This window comes from Podarcis filfolensis (genome assembly GCF_964270895.1).
Source record: "Podarcis filfolensis genome assembly, chromosome: 1".
NCBI lineage: Eukaryota > Metazoa > Chordata > Lepidosauria > Squamata > Lacertidae > Podarcis > Podarcis filfolensis.
The window spans coordinates 55,240,067-55,260,741 of record NC_139604.1 but is presented as its reverse complement, the minus strand read 5'-3'; the positions used below and the strand labels follow the sequence as shown (position 1 = coordinate 55,260,741).

Here is a 20,675-nt window from a genome sequence, read left to right as displayed (position 1 = left end):
TCATATTATGTGGATGTATACAAAAAGCAATTGTGCGTATTTATTTATTTAATGCACTTTTATACTCCACCCTTGTTCTATAAAGCATCACTCAGGGCATCTCTTTTACCTTCTATATAAACGGTACTATTTAGGTAATATTGGCATGTCAATAACTTTCCCACACTGGAATCAATGACAAGCATGGGTTTAATACTGAAGTCAAGGGGACTTTGTCCTGCCTTGTTTTGGCTGGATTAAGACCTCTCACCCGGCAACTGTTGCCATATAGATAGCTGCATCACTTGCTCATAGCTTTCTCCAAAGTCCTTTAGATTCCTTTTCTGTGAAATTCTATTATTTGGATATAAAAATTACCGGCTGCAGTTGAGCCGCATGCTCCTCACAAGAAGTGGTTTTCCAACCATCTGTATCAGAACTGCATGGTAAGGATGATATATATATATATATGCTTGATGTCCAATATTTTCATCAAGGTGTGAAGGAAACAAAAACAAAGAGAATGTAGACTTGAATGCAGTAAAGATGAAAATTTCACCAATAACACAGAACTTCAATTCCCAAGCCTCATTTGGAATGCTGTGCAGTTTTATCAATTGAGATGAAACACAATTTAGAATGTAGCAAGTGCAGTTGAGGGTTATTTACAAAATTTTTGTTTTAATGGCATTTTTAATTTGTTTTTTTTACTTTTATATTGCAAGCCACTTTGAGGCCTAGCCCTCAACCTAGGATATAATATGAAAAAATATTAGAACAAGAAAGCTTAGGTTCTGAGATTAGGGTTTTTAGCCCCACAAAAAGATGGCAAAATACACTTGTACTTTAAATGTATAATACATTAAAGATAAAGAAAAACATTAACACAAAATGGTTCAGCAATAAATTCAGCTTTGCGATTAGAATGTTACTGGTTAGAAAAGAGCTACATGAATTTCAAGCTTTTCAATTAATATAATGAAATAAGGTAAGTTGTAATCACTCTTAATTGTTTCAGGCAGTGGCTGACAAAAATCTCCCCCTTGCTTTCTGACATGAGAAAGAACTGTGCTTAGACATGCTGAACTAGAAAGGCTGCTGAACATTAAAACTCACCCCATTAAAAAAACTGGATTTAATCCTAACTTCCACACTTAAGGACGGAAGTTCCCCTCTTACTTTATTTGCTGGCAATCTTAACTGCTTTGTATCTTTTTCACAGTAGCACATCTTCTGTCATAACAGATAATTTTACGAGCCCCCAACATAGTACTATGGGACGCGGGTGGGTAAAACCTCAGCGCCTAGGGCTTCCGATCGCATGGTCGGCGGTTCGAATCCCCGCGGCGGGGTGAGCTCCCGTCTTTCGGTCCCAGCTCCTGCCCACCTAGCAGTTCGAAAGCACCCTTAAGTGCAAGTAGATAAATAGGTACCGCTTTCTAGCGGGAAGGTAAACGGCGTTTCCGTGTGCTGCGCTGGTGCCGGCTCGCCAGAGCAGCTTCATCACGCTGGCCACGTGACCCGGAAGTGTCTCCGGACAGCGCTGGCCCCCGGCCTCTTAAGTGAGATGGGCGCACAACCCTAGAGTCGGACACGACTGGCCTGTACGGGCAGGGGTACCTTTACCTTTACCTAACATAGTACTATAGTCCACTCAAAGGATGCTGACTGGAAATATTTGCTTTGGTTCAGGAGAGAACTGTTGGACTTCCACTTTCTATCTGCTTTAAAGTCATAACAACATTGAAGTACAATTTTTATTCCTCCTCCTCCTGGCTTTTGAAACCATCTGCCACACTATGTAAGCAAGGTTACACCTTTTATTAGTACACTCCTTTTAGGACTCTTCTCTGTCTCACAACATCATCTTGCAAGCTACCTTCAAAAAGTCTTGCTGTCAATATTACCATGCTATAACACTTGCAATCAAAAACTGTGCCGTATATCAAGGTCAACAAACAGTATTTTAAATTCAGAAAAATATTATTTTCAACCCCTGAAAATGAAGTTAGTGGGAGGAAACTGTATTTTTCTGTATGAGGTGCAGTCACCTTAGAGCACTTGTATGATCAAAGAAATCTCCAGAGGTTCAAGATTAAGAGGCAAGCTACATGGACCACTACTTACACAGAAGGAATTAATGTACATCCTTCTCTAACAACTGCAGCAGGATTTGGACTGTGTTGGGCAGGGAGAGGAAGTTTAACACTTTCCCTACTGAAGCCTGCTATTTGCATCAGAAGGGAAGTGCTGACAGAACTTCCCTCCTCAGATGAAATGTGGCTGAGAGGGGCAGGGAAATCACCATTCTGATCTTGCTTCACTCCCCGCCCCACCCCCCTGTGCATGTTTACTCCTTTAATACAATGTCACATAGGTGGGATGGAACTATGTTCAATAGTTTTCTTTCAGGTTACTCAACAGAAACATATCACTTAGATTCTGATATATAATTATTTGGTTTTAAGAGGAAATTCTTCACAGGTCAGACTGATTGGAGGAACTGCTACTTCTTCCGGGAGGGAATTTTGCCCTCCCCCGTGGTTGATGGCTTGGTTTTCTTGCTTGAATTTGCTGGGATGTATTTGCTCTGCAATAACCTTGTGTGGGGCATATGAGCTATGCTTATGGTTTGGGTTCCAAAGCATAATGCAGTTGGTGAAGGATGGCCTTTGTTTCGTACTGGAAATGTGTAATAAATGGCGGTTGCTTCTTTTCCACTGCCTGAAGATGTTCATTCTAGATGCAACTACTTTCTGAACCAGTCCTCCATTGTAAGCCTCCTCTGTAACAAGGTTTGGAATGTAGACGACTGAATGAGCATTCCTCACTTACCTTCTTGGGAAACCTTTTGCACCAGCTCTGGGAATCAGCACAATGCCTGCAGTTCGAATTACCAAGGATCAGAAGCTAGTAATGTCCTTCCTATGGAACCATTTTGGGTGACACGGCAAGCAATACTGAAGTACAACCACCAGGACCTCTCTCCTCCCCAGGTTAACAAAACAAAACAAAACTACACAAGCATGGAGGGAGTGGCTCATTATATAATTTTTTATTCCTCATTTTAAAATGGCTAGTCATAATAAAAATAAAAGTGTGGCCCATTGCAGGCCACAGTAAAGATATTGCCATAGAGAAAGAGTCAGTAGCGACTGGAGATTGTTGGATTCCTGGGTTGCTCTGATTTTTACTCATGGGCTTTTAGGGGTTAAAAGATTTTTGGCATATGGAAAAATATTGCTTTTTGGTTTGTTTGTTTTCCCTCTTCTTTCTCTTGCCCAGTTTGTGAATAAAGAACCATGATACCACAATAAATCAATATGGAACAAATCATAAAAGCAATGTAAAAAAGCAGGGGAAACCACCTGGGGGAGGGATTTACTGAATACAAGTAATATATCCACATAGGCGACACAGCTCCAATGCCACTGCCACCCTCCTCCTGCTCAGCACCCAAAGCACGTTCCTGTATCCTAATAGTATGCAACTGGCACCTGTGCATGCTGATTGGCCTGGTTTGTAGGGTATGGCATCCTTTCACTGGGAGTCATTTTACTGAGAAGTCAAAGCCTGTTTGGAGCTGAAAACATGGGAAGCCAAACACTCCCATAGTCTTCTTACACCCCCCCCCCCGAGCCCCCCAGAAAAGAAGGATTTATTCATGGGGGAAATCTTCCAGAAGGATAGAGCAGGGATTAGGAAGCCTTTGTCTATTCCCTTCATTTCCTGGAATCCAGAGCGGGGCAGAACAAGCCAAACTCAAGCCTGGCCACAGGCACTGGGATGACCAGGTCAGTGGTACCAATTAGGTAACATATTAGCATTTCCTCAGCAATACTTGTCCAAGGATAGTGATTTAACAGCAGTTTTTGTATTTTGCCTGACCCATTCAAAAGTAAAGAAAATGATTAATCTGATACAGCCCTTTGGACTCCTCAAAAATTAAAATGCTCCACACATGGCTTCCTCAGGCCCAGCTAATGGGGTCTGCCAGGGCCACCCCACGCTCCATATGGATATATATATATATTTTAATATTAATATTTATATATTTATAGATATTTATATATACACACCCAGTAACTCAGAACAGGAAAAAATAGCATCCGTTAACAATAAAAAAAAATTAAAAATGATCCACTCCTACCGCACTAGGCGAGCGATTGCACAAGGTCCACAACTGACTGTCCTGTTGGTAGTGGGGCAGCCTGCAGCCTGTACCTTCTCTCACAGAGGGTGCTGAGAGCAACTCCCTCCCCTTCTCTCTGGGCAGTGTGCGCTACAAATTGCAGTCTCTTTGTTGGTTGAGAGGAAGAGTGCAGGCTGTGGAGATGAGCAAGGCTAGAATCCTGCTGTAGTGTTTAGGGACTCTCCCAATCCCAGATACTTTAGTTTAAAAAGGTAGCTGTCCCTTCAGCTCTCCCCCCCCACCCCCCACAAAACTGTATTTGTAAAAAAAGGTCCATGCATCTGATGGGGCAACCATTTGGTGAGCAAGTCCCAATCTCCTGCTCATCAGGGATAGAGCATTTTGGAATCAGCCAGGGAGGAGTCAACAGTGGGGATATCACCTCCTCAGACAGAGATCTCATACGTAGTCCCACCCACTCCAGAGACCTTCTTGACTCCTCCACGAGTGGGGCTGCTGAGAGGTGGCTGACCAGGGGTGGGCGAGGTTGAGCTCAGGCTTTTGGGCTGTCCATTGGACTTGCTGTAGGAGGGTCTCATCTGCATCTCGTCTCTGGGGAAAAGGAAGGATACAAGGATGTCAGGAAGTGACCACTCATTCAATGGCAATGGAAATGGAGGATGCCTCACACTCGGTAAGGAAAGGAAAGCTTGGGATACATCTTACACTGCTTAAGGAACAGTGCACTTTTTGTATCTACAGAGAACTTATTCTAAATACTTTTACCACCCAGGTAAACACACTAATCTAGAAGAGGATAGGATACTACACACAGAAAATTATTAAGAAAAGATGCTACATGTACCCAATACAACACTCTCTAGAAGGAAAAAAAAAAGGAGGTGCAGTGGGAAGAAAGCTTTTCAGGAAACTGACAGAAGGGCTCATGCTTCCACCATCATGAGAGGAGGAGGTGATTTCTTACAAACTGTCCTTTCCCTGGTGGACCCAAGTGTCTCTTTCATGCATGCCAACAAGACAGGGAAAAGGACCACACTTGGGTAAGGTGGAAAGGCAGACTCATATATAAAAGTTTTATATATGAGGTAGAAACCAAGCAGCTTTCACACAGATCCAGGTATCTTCTAGGAAAGCCAATGGCCATCACACACACCCAAGGAAAGTAGGGGTGTTCAGCGCCACACACACTTCACAAAAAGGAATGTGGTACTCTGGAGATATGCACTGCATTGTACAGTGGAGGAAATGGGCTGGTTCACACACTGGAGGGAAGGAAGGAAAGGAGGGAGGGAGGAAGGAAGGAAGGAAAGGGAAGACGAGTGCAGGCATTATTTGTAGATCTTCCCCAGCTACTCCCTCCAAATGCTGCTGAAAGGAACAAATATTATCTTGGGGTCTCTGGTCAGATCAGAGATAGGACAGGGTTGAATGCGGCTCATCCTCCACCAAGTCAAGGAACACTTAAAGCGCGAGGCAGGTGTCACTTGTACTTACTTTGGTGCCAGTAAAGGCTGCAAGGCCACCTCCTCAGTCTCTGGGACAATGGCCTGCGAGGACTGTTTTTGGCTGCTGTAAGACACAGATTTGCCCAAGTGTGGGGCTGCAGGCTGGTCTGGTGAGCCCAGAGAGCGCACTCTGAGTGCATGTGGTGGTTCTGGCTTGCCAAAGCGAGGTGGCACTGGGCGGGTGAGTGGGTTCTTGCCCAGAGGTGAGCGTTTTGAATCGTCCGAGGAGGAGCTGGTACGTGGAGCATTACTGGAGCCTGGGGTGGACTGGATGCCTGAGTCCCCCAGTGCTGTATCCTCCTCTTTGGCCAGGGGTGGTGGCGTGGGTGACTGCTGTAGCAGCTTCTCCCGCTCCTGCATGGAGGCCACAATGTGGCGTGAAAGATTGTCATAACGGACCGGTGAAGGGTCACGGGGTGGCTGGTGCTTGGGTGAGCCAGAACTTGGGAAACGACTGTGCAGGTCAGCCTCCCGCTGCTGGGCAATACGTGCCGAGAGGAAAGGAGATGTGTAGCCCATGGGGGCCTCTGGCTCTGGGCCTGCCTGCACTGACTCAAAGTCAGGGCTGTCAGAGGGTGTGAGAAGGCTGTCGTAGGACAAGCTCCCGTTGCGCGTCTGGTTCACCAAGCTCTTGTAAGATGTGGATGTGGTGCCCTCGGAGCGGATCGACTGAAGATGGCCCAATTCAAAGCCCATGCCTTGGGCAGACTTGAGGCTGGACGAACGGGAGCCACTGGATAGTGGATCAAAATGGAAACTTTTGCCAAAAGTAGGAGACCGAAAACTCTCTGGCTCCAGACTTGGCTCAGAACGGTAGCTGGGGTTTCGACTGCCCTCAGCAATGGAGGTTGCCTCCTTCAAGCTGTCTCCTCGGCTTAGCTGCAGCAGGAGAGAAGGAGGGAAGAGGAACATATGTAATAGACATTAGCAAGCCTCCTGGGCTGTGGATATTAATTCATAACTATTGGGTGCAGAGTTTGCTTTCTCAAAGCTCCCATAAGCAAGGACCTCTGCTTAATGTAAATGAAGTTCCCACATTTCTTGATGCAGAAACCTCATTTTTTCAAAAACATTGTAAACACAATTATGTAAGCTAGATAATCAAGTTATTACTTATTAAGAGTCAATGTGGTGTAAAAGACTGTTAGACTTGGACCTTGGTTTAAATCCTCCCCAAAGCTGTAAATTTCACTATGTGCCATTGGCTCAGTCACATTCCTTCATCTAACCTATTTCACAGGATTGAACCTGGGATCTTCTGCTTCCAAGCATATATTCTACCACTGAGGTATACAGACCATTCCTTATATAAAGTAGAAGAACCAAATTTACTTCACTCAGAGCTCCACTAAGGGTATTTACAAATGTAAAAAGAAATTCATTTTTTGGGGCGTCTTATTTAATAAATCATTACTTCACTGATCAAATTCTAGCCAGCCATGGAAGAAGCATTAAGAGTTTAATAGGGGAGCATTTACACGTATTCACCATTGCATCTAACATCAAGCTGAAGTGGTTGAGTGCCAGTAATTTGGAAGCGAAATAGAGCCAACCCAAGATAAGGTAATGGTTTCTACATACTAATGGGACTCCCTAGGTAGGAAGGAATACATAGATTGGTGAATTAAAAGAAAAGGCAATGCTGAAAGGATCTTAGCTTCCACATTTACAAGAAGGGACTAAATCAGGGTGGCTAACCTGTGGCTTATATCTAACCCACAAAAGGACTTTTGTGCTCCCTCAAGACTACCCTCAAAACCTGACAAAAAATTTTTTAACTGATCACTCTTGTTCCCTCCCCCGTGCTGCCATGATACCATAAAGTTTTTGAGCCCCGTTCAAAGATTTGTCCATTAAAAAAAAAGGAATGATAAAAAGTATTTAGAACAGGGGTGTCAAACTCAAATTCATCGGGGGCCGCATCAGCAGTTTGGTCACCCTCAAAGGGCCGGTTGTATATTGCCAAACACTGTTTATTACACATATGGCAAACACAAGTACTGGTACCTTACTCAAGACTGGTTAACGTGCTGTAACTACCAAAGCCTGATTTCCAATACGTGCTTTCGCGTGTGTGGGTGGCATTTTAATCTGCATTAGTGACTGACAAGGTGAAACTGGAGCAGGGTAGTGATTCTAAATCACCACCGCATTCAGAATAAAGGTTTGCCATCGACTGGTGTATTTGTCTCATCAGTATTGTAACAATTCGATTCGGACCATTGGTCCATCTAGCCCGGCACTGCCAGGCACTGACTAGCAGCGGCTCTGCAAGGGTTAAGGCAAGAGTCTTTCCCGCGCTAAACAGCCTCTCCCCAGCGAGGGGTTGCTCGCAGAGCACAAATGGTCACGTTCAGACCAATCCACAAACTCCTTATGTTGCGTTAGCGGCTGATGTGGCTCGGTAGCCTGCAAATAGTTTAAACTGCCACTTCTTGAACAATAGACCCTGCGACAGGAGTAACCACTCTATTATGTCGACAAGCAAGGTCAAAGTTCCACTGGGATTTATTTAAGTGTTTGCTCCGGAGGAAGCGGTTTGCGGATCGTGGCCCTAATGCAATTCCCAGCTAGTTTCCCCATCCCAATTTAATTATCCTTATGGGATTTTTATGATTACCAGGAGCTTTCCTCGCCTTGCAACTGCCTCTCTGCAAAAAGTGAACACGTGCCTTGGGAGGAACGAGACTTCTTTAGAAACCAGCACGCTTTTTCGTGTGGTTGCTGCTGGTGCCAACCGGGGAGGCGCGGAGAGAGGAACCTATAACTTGATAACAACTGCTTTTCGGAGAAAGCTCTGCAGAGCGAGCCGCTAAGCAGGCGTGAATCCGGCGCTCTGATCCCCCGAGCTCGGCTGGCGCGCCAAAACTCCACCGCCCGAAAAGGGAAAGTCCTCTGTCGCCTCGCCATTGGCTAGCAGGAATGGTCGTGGCTTGCTATTGGGCAGCGTGGAGGGGAGAGCCCTCCTTTAGGAACGTACTTTGGCTTGTCTGGCATTTTTCTCTCCTGGGGGGGGGGGAGAAAGAGGTGGGACGGCGCGTGCCTCCTTTCCCGCTTTGCTGCTTGTGCGGAGGGAAAGCCCAGCCTTGTTTGCACAACCTCGAGCCAGTCAGTCACGTAAAAGCATCTGCCCGCCCCCGGGGCCGTCCTCCTTTTCTCTGAATGTGCGGTGCTGCCACCCCGCCTCCCCGCCCCGGTCTTTCCCTCAATGAATACACACAAGCTTTCTCCTTAAAAAAAAAAAAGCGCTGGCAGCCGGCAGCGGCTACGCGGGCCGCATGAGGAGGTCTGCCGGGCCGGATTTGGCCCGCGGGCCTTGAGTCTAACACCCGTGATTTAGAATATCATACAATAACTGACAGGAAATCCTTTTGGAAGGCAGTCTCGAGAACTGCAATTCTCACCACAACAACTTTTACAAATTGGCCACATTCACTTTGAAATGTGGTCCGAAGAGTTGCTAATGGGCCAATGCAGCCCTTGGCCCAAACAAGATTAGCTACTCTTGGTCTAAAATGAACCAGAAGTTGGGCACTCATAATGAGTCTAACTAGTTTATGCTTGAGAACTTATGTATTTATTTAAATTTCTATGCCGCCCTTCATCTGGGGAACCACAGGGCAGTTTACAATACAGAAACACAAAAATACCTAACATAGTAAGGTAAAGGTAAAAGGTAAAGGACCCCTGGACGGTTAAGTCCAGCCAAAGGCAACTATGGGGTCTGGAACTCATCTCGCTTTCAGGCCGAGGGAGCTGGTGTTTGTCCACAGACAGCTTTCCAGATCATGCGGCCAGCACGACTAAACCGCTTCTGGCACAACGGAACACCATGACGGAAACCAGAGTGCATGGAAATGCCTTTTACCTTCCCGCCACAGTGGTACCTATTTATTTACTCGCACTGGCATGCTTTCGAACATAGTAACAGATAATAACAACAATAACCCCACCACACACACTTTAAAAGACCATAGTTTAATTGGCCAAAAGCCTGGGAGAGGAGAAATGCTTCTGACTGGTCCCTAAAGATATGTAACAAAGGTGCCAGGCGAGCCTCCCTGGGGAGAGCATTCCACAATGGGGAGCCACTGCAGAAAAGGCCTGTTCTCGTGCTATCGCCTCTGGACCCTTCATGCAAATAGCACACAAATGAGGGCTTCAGATGATGAGCACAGGGTGCCAATTGGTTCATATGGGGAGAGGCAGTCTTTGAGGTATTGTGGTCCTGAACCATTTAAGGCCTAATAGTTCAAAATCAGCATTTTGAATTGGGCCCAGAAATTAATTGGACTCAGTGCAGTCTAGCCAGGATTGGCTTCATCTGCTGAAAATGTCTTACCCTTCCTCACATGCACTGCTACCAAATTTCCTTCTCCATATTTTTTTTTTAGCGAGATTTGAACTCGGAACAAGGGCAGTCCTGGGGGGAGGGGGCACTAATATTTTGCTGTATGTACCACTTGTCTCTGTCTGCTAACTGAAGACAGTGCTTTATATATTTGATGAAGTGAACTCTAGTCCATGAATACTTATGCTGCAGTTAGGTTACAATCATATACACACTTAGCAAACAGGACTTGCTTTTGAAAAAAACAAACACACTATTGCACTGTAAGACTCTCAGCCCTTACCACAATACTTTTTGTTGTTTTTCCTGTGACAAGACTAAATCAGCTGCTCCTCAGGAAACTGCTTATTAGATGTACACCAATTTGGGCAGGTAAGGTCTGACCACAAAACAGTGCAATCAAGAAATAGGAAAATGGTAGCGAGACTCACACACTTTTGGACAGCAGTAAGGAGAATGGAAATAGGAACTGGAGTTCATGGGAAGAGACAGAGAACTGAAATTGGTGAAATGGTTATTCTGGCCAATGAAAGACCCCTCTCAGCCCCACGATTCCCAACATTGTACCATGCTAGAATTCTCCATTTATGGCATAATAGCAGCTGTACAATACACTAGAGGAATTTCTTATAGAGAAATTGTCAAATTAAGGCACTAAACCACTGCACAATCTCAAAGAGAATTCCCTTTTCAACTCCACACCCTGCATGGTCTCCTGAAAACCCCACTCTTCATGTTTAACCCCCTTAGTTCTTCATTACCTTGGCGCTGGTGGAGTGAGGCAGTGCAGCTGAAGTACTGCTGCTGCTATAGCCAGGTCGGTACTTGTACATTGTTGGAGTTGGAGGGCTGTCCTTGCTTAGCAAACTGCTGTCTGTGGAGATAAATGGGAATCACACACATACTTACAAGCAATATAATATAGTTACTTACAGCTTTTCCTGGGGAGTTCCCAGCAATCCTGGTTTGAATGCTTTTGCAGAAATTCCACATATCACAAGTGACTGATCCGTGAGAACCAGTTAAGAGCCTCAGGCAGGTGGACACACCATGGAGGTCAAGGAATCAGTCAGGAGGTAAGGGGTGTATTGCAGGAGTGGAGGTGAAATGGAGCAAGAGGAACATTTCCTCAATAAAGACATCACACAAGAAGCTTCCAATCTGTACATGCACACCTTGCTAGTCCTGACCCTTGGGGTGTTCAATTTTGAGCACTGCTAGATGGGAAACAGTAGCACTGACTAGAAAAGAAAGCTCCAAGCATTTCTCCATGATCACATTTTCTTTCAAGGTGCTACACCCTGGAAACACTACAGCAACAGCAAAAGCAGGTGGTTTCACAACTACACGAACTGGGAAATAACTCTAGCCTTCTGTTATTGTTCTATATAAGCTCTATGACAGCAGAACAAAGCACAGACCTGTCCTTCCAAGTAACCCCTGTTTCCACCTGAGTGTGGAACAGTCAACAGAGGGAGGAACATTAATAAATCCCCAAAGCCTTCACATGTGGACAAGAGCTAAAGCTGGAGATTTACATGATCGTAACATCTAAAAGATCATAACCTAGCTACCGACTCAGCACCTGCTCTAATAACCTGCCTGAGCACTGAGGCAAGCAGGTGGCTGTATGGTCAGCAGTGCTGTGAATACCAGCACAGAGCTGCCACTGGCTTTTGTAAACAGTGCAGTACTGACCAGCTTCACTACTTGGCACTGCAGTCAGAGACTACTTCTCTGATGGCAGATCACTGTAGAAGTGCACAGCTGATTGGATCCCTTATCTCTCTGGAATGCTCCTCTTACCCTCATTGGTGGCCAGGGTTAAATGCGTCCTCAGACCTGTGTAGCGGCTGAGGTCTGGCTTGGGTGGTGGCGGTGGCTCAGCATCAGCAGACTGGCTCTCCGTCACCTCAAGGCTTCCTTTGGACTGCAGAGACAAAGTGCAGAAGAATGAGACAGGACCCAAAGTCCTGAGCATTGTCCCCAGCTCTAAAAGGTTGAAAGTGTTATTAGAAGGACCTGCAGCCATCTAGCATTTCTGCAAGTGTAGTTGTAGACTGTGCATGTCTCAGTTGCTGGATGAGAAGGGAAAGGGCAAGTAAAAATTATATAGGATATAAAAGGGGACAACTCTCATGCAGCAATAGTCACATGGGAGGAAAACACACCTTCACTTGTCAGGGAAAACTAAGTACAAGTTGTGATAACATGGGGGAAGGATGTCCAAGAGGCTCATTTGGTTCCTACTCACGAATGCAGTGGCACCATCAAGGTCTGGGTAGCACCTTCATCTCCTCCTTACCTTTGTTCTCTTTAGCTCAGCCTGGATACCATTGTCCATTATCTTTACAGCAATCTGTCCATCTGATATTTCTGGTCGCAGGAATGGTGGCTTCACTGTAACAGTCTGCTCTGCCTTGGGCCGTCCAAGATACCTAGTGAATCATGGGAAGTCAGCAAAGATAAGACAGTGCCTCTTGCAAACATGTGAACCAATGATGATGTTTACATGCTCTGGCAAGAAAGTCCGAGGAATGTTGGAGGCATGAAGTTATTTGTATCCAAGAACTGCAAAGGCAATACTGCAGGTCACAGTTTCACTCATTCTCTAGAATCGAGTCCTCGTATCACCTGTGGCTTCACTGTACATTCCCTTATGCACTTCCCTGCTGTACAGAAGTAGTGTCTTTATACCCTTTGAGTTTCTGTTACATTACAGGCCATATTGCCAGAGTGAAGGAAGAAAGTCAAGCAGTGATGTGACAATATCTGAGAGAATGTACATTTCCCTGATGTAAGTGTGCTGTCAAAACAATTATTATTTTTAACAAAATACTTAACAAACTGATGTATAACAGGTCTCACTAGTTGAGAACAGAAACAAGCCAAGGTGCATTTTTTTATCCCTTTGTTTCTCTGGATGGGAACCTAGGATTAAAAACTGAACACAGCCATCCTTCAGGGATATAAGGCACCGGGGAACAAGATATACCTTATATCTAGGAAAACTGGAGAAAATTAGAGGCCAAGAGATAACAGTCACCAGAACAAAACAGATGAATAATTACAAAAAGTGTCAAATCATGGAGTAAGTAATGCATTCCTTCTTCACAAGTTACATTCATTGATGTAATAAAAGTAAACAGCTTCTTCACACCTGTAGTCTGTTCACACTTACAGGCAGCTGTGATGAGTGCAAAACACAGAGCATGCTGAAATAGTTTATACAAGAAACACTAATAAACGCGCAGCAAAGAGTTACTGGATTATGATTTACATGAGTACAGACATGTAGTGATATAAAGTCATACAGAGTTCTGTTCTCTCTAAAGTTACATACATATGTGTGAGGAACACTAGAGCTGTTGGAATTGGAGGTATCAAGGAAACATAACAGAATGATCTATTGTTAATGAGCCTTGCATATCACCTCAAGCAGGAATACCACATATTTTTGTTCTGTGGATAGTTCAAGTAAGCTCACAACCCACTCCCAAAGACTGATTATACTCAGTGGTACAGACGCACCTTGACATACAGATCCCAGGAAAAACAGCCACTATAAAAATTAATTAATCTTTCTGCCACATCTTTAGATAGTTGCCAGCAACCCCTTTCTTTACTGCAATCTACAAGAGGAAGAAGCTTATAGCTGCTATGTTAGACAACTGTACTTCAAGGTGTGATCTGGCTGTGAGCAATGACTTCCCACATCTCACCACCTCACTGTTGGAACCATTCATATGACTGATCCCAGAGAATCTTCCTCTGCTTCTCTGCTTCTCTCCATTAGCAATCAAGACAATCTAGCTCTTCTCTCTCCAAGAAAGAATAGGGTCTCTACAAATTTCTTAGGTAAGGCAGAATTTACCTGGGGGCTGGCGAGCTGCAGAGAACACGACTGACGTTGTTACAACAGCCATTGGTGAATGGGTTTACTCCACCCCGGAATTTGCCTGTAACCTGCAAGGAGAAAAGCGATGTCAGGGAAATAGAGATACCACGTAGTGAAGTCAAAAACTAACTGTAAAATATCTACCTGCTCATTTGTAGTACGACCTCTGGCTACCAAGACCACATGGAATCCTGTAAGGCCTACAACAGGTATGAAAAACAAGCCAGCCACACACATCACAGCCATACTGTCAACAAAGTCAAGGAAGCAATTCATGAAGGACCAGTCTACAACTTTTTGGGGGCCATTCCTTTCCCTTCCACCACCCATCAGTTGGCAGTATCTCAGGCGAACAGCCCAACTGTTCACCAGAATTAAGGAATTCTTTGCACTCTAGAAAAAGAGGATACGTGACGGCCATACGGATCCCAGAGAGCTCTTCAACTTGACACAGGACAAACAGCAAGCCAAAACCGAATACACCCATGATATGTGCTGTAAGTGAGAGCAGGAACAGGAAGAAATAGCGATAATTGCGCCGCCCAATACAGTTGTTTACCCAGGGACAGTGATGGTCAAATTCCTATTAGTGAAAGGATAAAGAACAGAGTTAGAAGGACATCACCTCTGTAAAACAATACTACACCTGTAGAACCCCTTGAAACTCCAGGAAACCTGAATCCCACCCAGATTTTCATTTCCACAACAGAAGATGCAACTCCTATAACAAGGGTAAGTAGAATGGCTGTGGTCAACTGGCAGATTATGAATTATAGTTGAATGGTGCCTCATCACCTCTCTTGCCTTTCAATATGTGTTGAAAACACTTATACACACATCACCTTGAATTTCATTATGGAAGGTGAAAAATAAATATAAAATAAACAAACATGAATACTAGATGAATGTATTTGCTATGGATCACCTTACCCACAATTATGCAATTGATTCTGCCCCCTCCCTCTCAAACCACCATTTTGTATCAAGTGCCAGAGTGTGGACCCTGGGGCACTGGTAAAAAAGGAAAGCATGCAAGTCTGAGGTGTCTATCCCAACCTATAACACACAAAACCGAATCTTGCAGCCCAAACAGTTCCTGAACTGGATCTCAAAGATCACAGAATGTCCCAAGTTCATTATCAACAATCCAACAAGCAATTCCAGTCGCTCCAACACAGCCCTTCTCTTCCCAGTCTCTCACCTCCACACAGTTGTCGCAGACACTGCAATGAGAGCAGCGTGGGGGCCGGTAGAAGCGACACGTTGCACACCATTTCATGCGCACTTGAATACCCTTTATCTCCACAGTCTTGTATAATGGAGCTCGGAAATCATCCTCCTTGTCCTCATCTTCTTCAGCTGAAGCAGCAAGAAAAAATTATAAAATTCAATGAAGTACAGAGCATGTCCAACATGTCCTTGCCCCCAGTTTCACAAACCCATTCACCCTGGCACTGACTTTTTGTTTTTGTGCTTCTGGTGGGACACCCTATCCCCTCTCACAAGTTTAGAGAAAAGGGGATGGATTATGCTGACCCTTAATCCATTTTGTAAATAAGCCCACAACAGCTTGCAGGGTTGCTGTTTTTTAAAAAAAGTCTAGGAGTCTAGTATTCTGCATTTCCATGTTGGTCACAGGAGGAGAGGAAGACCCCTAATTGGTGTCTGCTATAGAAACCCAGGACACCAGCTTCCTAGCAGGCTTGTAAAAACCTGTTTTGTCAAGAATGCTCCCATAGGCTCCGCAGAGCTAAAGGATTGGCTTCCCTTCCTCCTCAGCTAGTACATAAAACAGACCAGCAGTGGAAAAATCCATCTCTCCTCTACTAGCTCACTCAGCTGCCTGCATGGAATGAGCCTTGCCACCTACGGTTACCAGTGAGCTGCTACATACTAGGCTGTCCTGTAATAAGCCATGGAGAAGCTCTGAAAGCAGTGAGATGCCTGGGTCTTCTGAGTGATCCCAGGACAGGGATAAACTCCCACTCAGTTTGATGCTAGGCAGAAGAACAAGGTTTGTCCCCACAGCTAGGGCCTTCAAAAATTTGTAGTGTGACACCACAATCAATACTCTCCCCCCCCCCACCTTAGACCAGGTCTGGTGGAAAGAACACATTTGGCTAGCTATCAAGACCAGCCAAAATTTGTAGAACCTTCCTCCTCCCAAATATAGCAATAGCTTCCAATAATGAATCCAGAATAATTCACACTATAAACACTGTTTAGCTGGAAGATTCCTACCTATCCAGATTACAATAATTTATGCTCTGGATCTGGAGAGTGGAAGTAGCCATCCCTAATCAAAACATTTTCAGATCAATCAGTGCCTTGGAAATTGCTTCACAGGCAATTTTCAGTTCTCACCTCGAGGAAATATGCCTGGATCCATGAAGGTGGCCATACTAAAGTTGGCCAGCACAAAGAGGAAGACCACAGCATTGTAAATGGGGATGATTGGGGAGATATGCAAGCTAAGCCCTGGGCACCTACACAAAGAAAAAGTAAGTTAAAACAGATCTAGTAACATTTTAAGATTAACTATAAAATTATTCAACCTTAAGTAAAAGCACTGAGGTCATTCCACCTAAATAAACCTGGATAACCAGCAAATGGAAAAGAAAACTCATCAGGAGTTTTGGAGTAAAGTGTCATCTGTAAGCTGAGGGCACACAGTTCCATTTCGCTATAACATCTGAATCAGGAGTAGTTGTGCAAGCCCTGGACCAGTACCTGAATGTGGTGATGGACTGGATGAGGGTTGAGTTTGAATTCTTGGAAGATGGAGGTCCCATGCCCCAAAGACAGAACAGTTGCCTGTTCTGGATAGGATCACACCCCCTCTAAAGGAGTATGTAGGTAGTTTGGGATCCTACAAAGCCTATACTCTGCTCACTTCATAGCAAATGGCCAGCGTTAACCCAAATATGCACAGGAACCCATTAGCAGTGTGGAAGCATCACTCTGTCAAATCACTTAAGAATTAACAAAACAATATAAATATGCATTTCAACACATGGCCCACAACACCCACTTTGGTTCCCAAAGATGTGGATAAAGTTCTTCAAAATTATTCACTGAACAACATTTTCCAGCACAAACCTAATTAGCTGTAATATTTGGATAACTCCAAAATGTGTAAAGTTCTTCAAGGTGAACCACTGCCATCATGATCGTGTAGCATTGAGATCACCCAACTCTGTGTAGTACTGGTCTTCTGTGCTTTTAATAGTTGTGTTTAAGTAGCATTTTCCCGTTTATAGCAAATGTCAGCTCTGCTGAGGCCCAAGTACTGTAAATATTTTTAGTTTTTACTCACTCCAGAGATGAAGAACCCATTAACATACATAGCTGAAATCCTTAATGATATAATGCTACCAGTGTTTCTATAGATGCCAATGTGTACCTCTCACATTTATGTGAGCTCAATTTGTGCACTCGAAGTGCTGGGAAGTTTAAGCAAGCAGTTAGTATAGTAAAGTGCAAGTTGGAATGGCCCAGGTTCCAATTTTACCTCAGCTATGAATTCATTAGATGGTTTTAAAGCAAGTCAATATTCTGAGCTTCATTTACCAGTATGCAATATGATACCATTATTACCCACCTTGCAGAGCTAATGCAAGGATTATGGAGATAATGTGCATAAAGTACTTTAAACACTTAGGAAAAGTACAATAAAACACATTTTTGTGAAATAGCAACTTTCATCATTGGTTCATATATATAGCAGTTACCAGTTTTAAATGGTTATTGCTCTCTATTCAATGCACACAGCATGGATCGTGTAAGTTAATACTGCTGAAAATGTTTATATAAATAAGAAAGTACCATTAGTAACATTTGCTTTCCCAGACACTACTTGAGTATGCGTATGAGCTCTATGAGGTTTGGCATTTTGGACACACCATAATCAGCTGTAACCAAATTTGTCAACGAACAGAACACAGCAAGAAAGAAAAACAAGTTTAACTTGTTTGACTAGAAGATCCATATGCAGAAGAACATCCCACATAAAGCCTACAGTAAGGCTACAGGTAAAGGAGGGAAGATGCAACAAAAGTCTGCTTAGAACTAAGTTAGATAAACCTAAAATATTTGCCCACTAGATTCAAAACTTTAATGGAGCACAGCCAGAAGAGTATCAGAACAAGCTCATATTTATTTTTAATTAGGTAGACAAAAAAGCTAGGAGTAGCCTTAAGTTATCTGAATGTAAATGTAACTAAACTATAAAGTTTGATCAAGGATGATCAAAAGTAGATGGATTGAGATCAATGAACTTAAATTGCTTTGGCCTACTGATTTCAGTGGGTTTACTTGGCAAACACTGGATACCACCCAATAATGTTCCCAGCCCAATAGGGAAAGGAATTACACCTCCATTTGTATCTTAAGACAAATGAGTCAATTCATTTCAGATCAGTTGCCCCATAACATATTATTTTCATTTACACATTTGTGAAAGACTGCACTTTTTCATCCTTTTAAACACATGGTTATGAACGAATTAGGATTCTAATCTATGTTAGTAAATGCAAATCAAGAGCCTGGAGATAGGTGCTGCCAGTGAAAGAAAAGGATGTGGTTTTGTAAATTTGATGTCAAAATAAGCTCTGAAACTTTTAAAGCTTTCAACTTAAAACCCCCCAAACAAACATTATTTATACTGCTTTGGGCAACAAGGTTTTTGAAGTGGTTTGCAATAAACACCATAAAACTGATAAGGCTTAGATTAGGGCCTGGATGAGAGAAGTATGTATAGCAGGCTAAAAAAATTAAATAGGCAGGCAGATAACTGCAACTGGTTCTGTACATAACAGCCTTATTCCCTAAATCCACATATTGGTACAAGAATAATTTAGAAATCTAAGGTTTTATTGGAGTCTTTAATTATTTTATTATGCTAGAATGTAATTATAGGTGATATTAGAATTGTAAATAGCCATTTTAAAAACTGTCACACCTTTTTATTATTATTTTTGGTTTGCAAAGGTAAATTGATGAGATTTAGAGGCTACCCTGAATAAGATATTGCAGTTCACCACAGGGATTGCACAGAACAGTCTGCACTGGTTCTATTGCATGGCTTCCCATGGGGTGGGCGGGAAAGGTGTTAATACGGCATGTCAGTCCTGGCAACTGTCCTACTATATACTAGACACACTGGGTTTACATTTGCTCTAACCTGAGACATCTTTAGAATGAAAGCCAGGCAACTGCCTCACCTCGTCTTGTCTCAATCATAGGACATAACCTGAAAAGTAAGGTGTGCAAGATATACCTACCACAATGCTTCTTTTAGCAGCACAACCTCACCCAATTGTATTAGGGATTACTCCAAAAAAACATTAAGATGCTGGTCAAATGTACTTTAATTATGCTTCTTTACCAGCCAATTAGCTGTATCCAACACTGAAGCTCTGTTCGGAATACAAAACATCTTCTTCCTCTCTTGTCCTCTCCAGCCCACAGAACACCCTTAAAATATTTTATTTTTAAATTGGGGGCATATATGGGGATGAAAGGAAATTGTAGCTCCATTGCACTAACAGAACTCTGCTTGTTCAGCATTCAATACCCAATCTGACCCACCCTAAACACTTTCTTGGTGCAGTGAATCTTAACAGTGAGTTTGCTATTTTACTCTTCAAGTTATGGCATACACTGTCATACCATCTCTAGTTAAATCATCAAGTATTTTTCTTGAGGACTTATTTCCCACTAAGCAGACTGTGCATGAAAATAAGATGCATTTATTTTCAAGAGACCATGTATATCAGGCACATCCAACAGGCAGATCGTGATCTACCGGTAGATCACTGGTAGATCATTGGCTCCCCCCAAAGAAGCTCAACAACTTTGGCTCCCCTAAAAAATGATCAACATTTTAGCCCTTCACACCCCACAAAACAGGGCTTTCCTCCTGCCTCAGAAAAGCTTAACAGCTCTGACCTGAACCCCTGAAAAATGGGCCTTCCTCCTTCCTAAAAAAAATCTCAACAACTTTGACCTGAACCCCTAAAAAACAGGGGTTTCCTCCTCCCTAAAAAAAGCGTATCAACTTCAACCTGAACCTCCCAAAAGTGGGTAGATCACTGCCAGTTTTTAACTCTGTGAGTAGATCACAGTCTCTTTGGAGTTGGCCACCCCGATGTATATTAAAGCTATGTTGCTGTGCAAAATGCAACTTAATGCACAAACTTGAGGTCACCACTCTTAAAAGCTGTTTTTAATTTGGTATTTACCCAGTGCTGTAATCCAGGAGTTGCCTGGTCACCAGTGGGAAGAGAACAATTGCTCCTGACAACTAAGACTGGCAGAAAGAAAACCTTGGCACACCTGCAACACCATGTGGGATATGGATGTGCCTATGCCCTCTTCATGGGCAACTGGCCTTTTCATACAGAATGGTAACTGCTGCATAATGCTGCACATGCCACCCACCAAGTAGCCAGGGCTGCTCCTTTCATTACATTACTTGTTTGAGCACTACATAGAAATAAGTGGGATGTGCAACAAAATATTGCAGTTTGGAGCGTTCATGTTCAGTGTGCCAGCCACCAATGTATTCTCCTAGAAGGACACTTCATTCCACTCCTCATCACATCTAGTAGCTGCAGTGTATGCTCAGTCCTGACTGAGAAGCGTAAATAAAAACCAATTTAAAAATTATAAACATTTAAATCAAGATTTTATTTTATTTAAAAAGATAAATGCCAAGTTTCTTTTTAGGAAAGTTTAGGATATTAATCTGAAGAAATGGATATTAGCTCTACAGTTAGTCTCTTAGCT

At 43.4% G+C, this 20,675-nt stretch overlaps 1 protein-coding gene across 1 annotated transcript in view; it reads right to left on the bottom strand.

The window, feature by feature from the left end:
* Window positions 1-3,019: 3,019 nt before the first annotated feature.
* Window positions 3,020-20,675, bottom strand: part of ZDHHC5 (zDHHC palmitoyltransferase 5) — a 42,871-nt gene continuing 25,215 nt past the window's right edge. The window contains exons 3-12 of the mRNA XM_083621251.1: window positions 16,251-16,372; window positions 15,088-15,245; window positions 14,297-14,469; window positions 14,031-14,133; window positions 13,863-13,954; window positions 12,294-12,426; window positions 11,795-11,918; window positions 10,750-10,862; window positions 5,627-6,516; window positions 3,020-4,723 (exon numbers count right to left, since the gene is read on the bottom strand). Of these exons, the coding sequence (XP_083477377.1) occupies window positions 4,558-4,723; window positions 5,627-6,516; window positions 10,750-10,862; window positions 11,795-11,918; window positions 12,294-12,426; window positions 13,863-13,954; window positions 14,031-14,133; window positions 14,297-14,469; window positions 15,088-15,245; window positions 16,251-16,372 (2,074 nt within the window). The 3' untranslated portion in view covers window positions 3,020-4,557. The remainder of the gene's footprint in view (window positions 4,724-5,626; window positions 6,517-10,749; window positions 10,863-11,794; window positions 11,919-12,293; window positions 12,427-13,862; window positions 13,955-14,030; window positions 14,134-14,296; window positions 14,470-15,087; window positions 15,246-16,250; window positions 16,373-20,675) is intronic.